Source organism: Bolinopsis microptera, chromosome 9, assembly GCF_026151205.1.
Source record: "Bolinopsis microptera isolate Bmic1 chromosome 9, MBARI_Bmic_1.0, whole genome shotgun sequence".
NCBI lineage: Eukaryota > Metazoa > Ctenophora > Tentaculata > Lobata > Bolinopsidae > Bolinopsis > Bolinopsis microptera.
Genome location: NC_087080.1, coordinates 11,153,296 through 11,157,740, shown reverse-complemented (window position 1 = coordinate 11,157,740; position 4,445 = coordinate 11,153,296). Strand labels below are relative to the sequence as shown.

The 4,445-nt window shown below is 37.5% G+C and overlaps 1 protein-coding gene across 1 annotated transcript; it reads right to left on the bottom strand.

Annotated features, from left to right (window-relative positions):
* Positions 1 to 2,047: 2,047 nt before the first annotated feature.
* LOC134820822 (cyclin-dependent kinase 9-like) lies at positions 2,048 to 4,394 on the bottom strand. Its single transcript, XM_063831453.1, has 6 exons — positions 4,258 to 4,394; positions 3,983 to 4,114; positions 3,636 to 3,821; positions 3,361 to 3,458; positions 3,026 to 3,176; positions 2,048 to 2,800 (listed from the first exon to the last, which is right to left on the bottom strand). Exons 1-6 carry the CDS (start codon positions 4,384 to 4,386, stop codon positions 2,393 to 2,395), a joined length of 1,104 nt encoding a protein of 367 aa, XP_063687523.1. The 5' UTR covers positions 4,387 to 4,394; the 3' UTR covers positions 2,048 to 2,392.
* Between the last annotated feature and the right edge of the window lie 51 nt (positions 4,395 to 4,445).

Below are 4,445 nucleotides of genomic sequence, written 5' to 3'. Positions count from 1 at the left end.
AGTGAGGAATAAGTGGACGGGTCAGGGATTGGTTAGTTATTTACACTGCACGTTATATTTTTCACTTGTGGAATGTCGATAAGGGAGCTGGTATGTAAATTTAAAACGGGGGAAAACACACAATTTTCGAATAATTGGATAGCAAATGCCGTAAAAACTAATGATAAAATAACAAATTTTCAACTAACAAGCAAACACAATCTCGGAAGCTTTCTGAAAGTTTTAAAACACTATGTATATAAACAAAAACAGCTAAGTAATATTCTAAGAATATTATTTCCTAGTTAAAACGAAAATTAATAATTTAAAAACGCGTATAAAACGATTAAAATAACAATAACAGATACCTACGATACCGATAATAGATTACTTAAAGTTAACTATGAATAAATAAAGTTACTCAAACACTTTAGCGGCACCGTCAATGAACTTTGCCAAAGCAATATCTCTCTTGGACAAACCTCCACAATCATGAGTAGAGAGTGTAATATTAACTTTGTTGTACACATTAAACCACTCGGGATGGTGATCGACTTTGTCAGCACGGAGCGCCACGCGCGTCATGAAACCAAACGCCTCGTTAAAATCCCGGAAGAGAAACTCCTTGTGGATGGCATCCCGATCATTCTGTAACTTCCAGCCTGTTTCTGTAACAGCTGCGAGATCAACAGATCTCTGTTCGTCGTTGAGTTTGGGTACTTTAGCGGCGGACATGACTGTGGTGTGAAATAGTTGGTTAGTGGGGAGGCGGAAGAAGAGGGCTGGAGATAGAAGTTTTATCACAAACATGGGCACATCCTGTGTGTTGTGTTGTTTAAGTTAGGGGTAAATAACTCTAACCGCCAAGATTTAGGGGCGGATAATTTTTCAGGAAAATTTGGAAATTGCATCTTCGCATTTCTAGTATAATCTGTTACTTGGACACATGTAATGGCACTATATTTCATTATGGTAAGCGTGGGTGTCGATCAGACAGAGGATATAGCCAGAAAATGAAATTAGACAAAGTTGATGTTTATCAAAACAGTATCAAAAATGCCATTACAGAAGGATGTATATCATGGTGTTTTAAATAAAGAATACAGCTCCCGTCTCAAAATCAACAGATTTTTTAGTATTTTTTAGCACTGCTTTGCATCGCTCAAATAGTATCCACACGTAATAGTTTTAGTTCCGTTTAAGTTAAAAAATACAGCTCCCGTCTCAAAATTCTCAAATTGTTTAGGTCTCCCCAAACATATGGTCAAATCCTGTTTCCAGTTCAATATTAAAAAATACAGCTCCCGTCTCAAAATAATCAGATTGTTTAGTGCTCTCCAAACATATGGTCAAATCCTGTTTCCATTTCATTATTAAAAAATACAGCTCCCGTCTCAAAATAATCAGATTTGATCTAGAAGAAAAGTCTGAAGAGAACGATGGCAGCGGCAAGCAGGAAGGAGGATGTCTTAGCAACTTGGATGCCTCAAAATTAACAGATTTTGTAGTACTCCCCGTACATATAGTCGAACCCTGTTTCCACTTCATTATTAAAAAATACAGCTCCCGTCTCAAAATAATCAGCTTTCGGATTCCATTCATTGCTGTCAAAAATAGTGTTTAAAATACAGCTCCATCCTTTAAATCATCAGATTTTGTATTCTTGTAACTTTTAAGTAGCTCAAAATGATTTGATCACGCCCGACGTTTCTATCTCTTCTATTAACTGACACCAACTGCGGAATCCTAGCTTTTGCTTCCCCTGGATCCAGAAAAACCGGTCAAACAACCAAGACCAGGAGCTCCAAACGCAATTCACTGGCTTGTAGGCGTGATTCAAGAGGTCGCTTTCTGAGCACCGGCAGAGATCTATAACTGAGAAGTTGCAGCACAGTGTCTTCTTTCAGTCTCAACTTTTCATGTTTCCTAAAATTTTAGGGCATGAAATGTGTACATAAAGTGTAGTTCTGACTGTTAAGTCATCAGATGTAACCATGTTCAATTTCATGGAATAATAATATCTACTTGTTTAAAATTAAGTCCTATTAGATCAATGAATTATCAAAATGGTCAATGATGAATAAACTTAAATAATTTCATCGTTGCAGTAGACCAAAGAAAGTCGTTTGTTTTTCAAATTGTGACAAGTTTAAATCTTTACACAGCTCAAAGATTAATCGGAAAGGCTTGAAACCATTAAAATCAATGACTAGAAACAGTAAAATTTGATAAAAATTAAATTTAAAAGTGACCACAGGAAACATCAGCGACAGAAAGAAATACGGTCAGCTGAGAATGGTCTTTACCGGCAAATAAATTATCTGCGAAAGTATAAATATAGTGTTACAAATGTAGGAAACAGTCACAAACATACCCTGTCATGATATTGGTTGATAAGGAGGAACCCCAATTCTCAAAAGACTTTGGAATGTGAAATATTCGAAGAACCAGCGACGTGCGAATTATATCTGCGATTGTTATTTCTCCCACTGAACATATCGAAATTACTGCTCCTCAATTTGGACAGCGTTTCGTTTAAATTTTCAGCTGGCATTGGATCCGTCCAGAAGAAATCGTGGTCTAGTGCATCTTCTGAGTTGGCTCTTTTTGAAGGATCCAAAATGAAAAGTTTATCAAGTAAGTCCAAGGCATTGTGATCTCTGGCGAAATGTCGAAGTCGTTCTTTCAACTTTCGGGATTTGTTTTCTGGGAGCTGCATGTTGCGATAAAGGTCGAGTTTCGTGACTCCAGGCCAAACCTCCGGGGTTATCGAACCACAGAAGTTACAGATCAGGTTTAGTTGTTCTTGTTCGGTGTTACCCTGGAAAACCAAATTTAGTAATTTGAGCTGGACAAATATTTTTGGTTGAATTGACAGTTTTACAATATTGATAATAAGTTAGTGATAAAATAACCGGAAATTTGCTTTAAAACAGCGACAATAAAGTTTGCAGACAATCTACAAGGAGGATCATGGAATGTTGAATGTAGATATTACGATTTACATTCCGCACAACTCACAAACAACAACAACCGGTACCTGTACCTGCATGAGTGGGGTTCCAGTCCACAATTCAGCTACAATGCATCCAGCACCCCACATATCCACCTCGGGTCCGTATTCTCGCTCTCCCAACAATAATTCCGGTGGCCGGTACCATAGAGTCACAACTCTATTCGTATACTTTACTCGGTCTCTGAGGTATAATCACGTTATTTCTCATACTTAATAGTGGTGGGTGTAAGATGACAACTGTAGTTTAAATTTAAGCACGTGACAAAAAAGGTGGTACCGTTTCCTACAAGCACAAGCAAAGTAGCGCCATATTCAAACTGACAATACTTTAGATGACGATCGTTATAGTCCGTTAAAAAACCAACCTGAATGAAAAGGCTCTTGCAAGTCCAAAATCTGCCAACTTGAGGACGCCGCTTTTTGTTATCAGGATGTTAGCCGTCTTCATATCACGGTGTAGAATCTGAAACAAGATTTCGTTATTTCTATGAAAACTATAATAAATACGCGCGTTATGCGCGCCAACTACTGCTGACTAGCTACAAACTGGAAACCAAAACTAGCAATAGAAGACCCTGAATACATCGTTGTATAGTGTATACATCGTGCATAATTGTTGGCACGCTCACTACATTCATACCTTGTTTTTATGAATGTAATGTAAGCCATTGAAAAGCTGGTGAGCAATCCTCTTCTTCTCCGCGGAAGTGAACTTAACCTCTTGATTTTTGAGGAGGCCGGCCAAATCATGTTCACAAAACTCGAACACAAGGAAAATGCTTGGTTTGAACTTTCTCATCGCCTGAGCTTTACTTCTGCAGATTTCCTGGTATTGTAAGTAGGTTCAATCGGTAGAAATCTATAGAATTCTAAATGAAAAGTTATCATCCATTATTTCTATAAATGTGGCTTAACAATAAACATCTGCTTGTATAAAGGTGCACTTTACACAAAGAAAATAAACAAAGAACTAATAAATAAACTCACATGAAGGGTGACTATATTTTCGTGTCTCAACAGTTGAAGGATCTTAATCTCCCTCAGGGCTGTTATTGGGAAGCCTTCCTGTTCGTTGTCCATCAGAATCTTCTTCAACGCTACTGTCTTGCCGGGAGAAGCCTAAAATTAAACGAGATTTAAAACAAAGTCACGCTTCATTTATGTATAAATTGGAAAGGGACCCTTTACTGGATATTCAAATTGAATCTTGAATTATTTCGCCAAGTTAAAAATTGTTTAAAACGTTAATATACTCGACTTACATTCATTTCCCTAGCCTTGAAGACTTCCCCGAACGTTCCCTGCCCGATTTTGAAGATAATTTCATATTTAGAAACATCGTTACAGTACGGGTAGGAATAGTCTTTGTCGGGCGCCTCTGTGCGAGTCATCCCTACAAATAATTAGAATTCATTTTACTTTTAGATGAAATGTTGAGAATTTTATAGCA

Bases quoted from the DNA above. Each gene is read 5' to 3' on its own strand.
- LOC134820822 (XM_063831453.1), bottom strand. From the start codon at position 4,386: ATGACTCGCACAGAGGCGCCCGACAAAGACTATTCCTACCCGTACTGT. The intron at 4,115-4,257 runs GTAAGTCGAGTA...GTTTAATTTTAG, and splicing joins TCAAGGCTAGGGAAATGAAT to GCTTCTCCCGGCAAGACAGT. The intron at 3,459-3,635 runs GTATGAATGTAG...ATCTTGTTTCAG, and splicing joins ATTACATTCATAAAAACAAG to ATTCTACACCGTGATATGAA.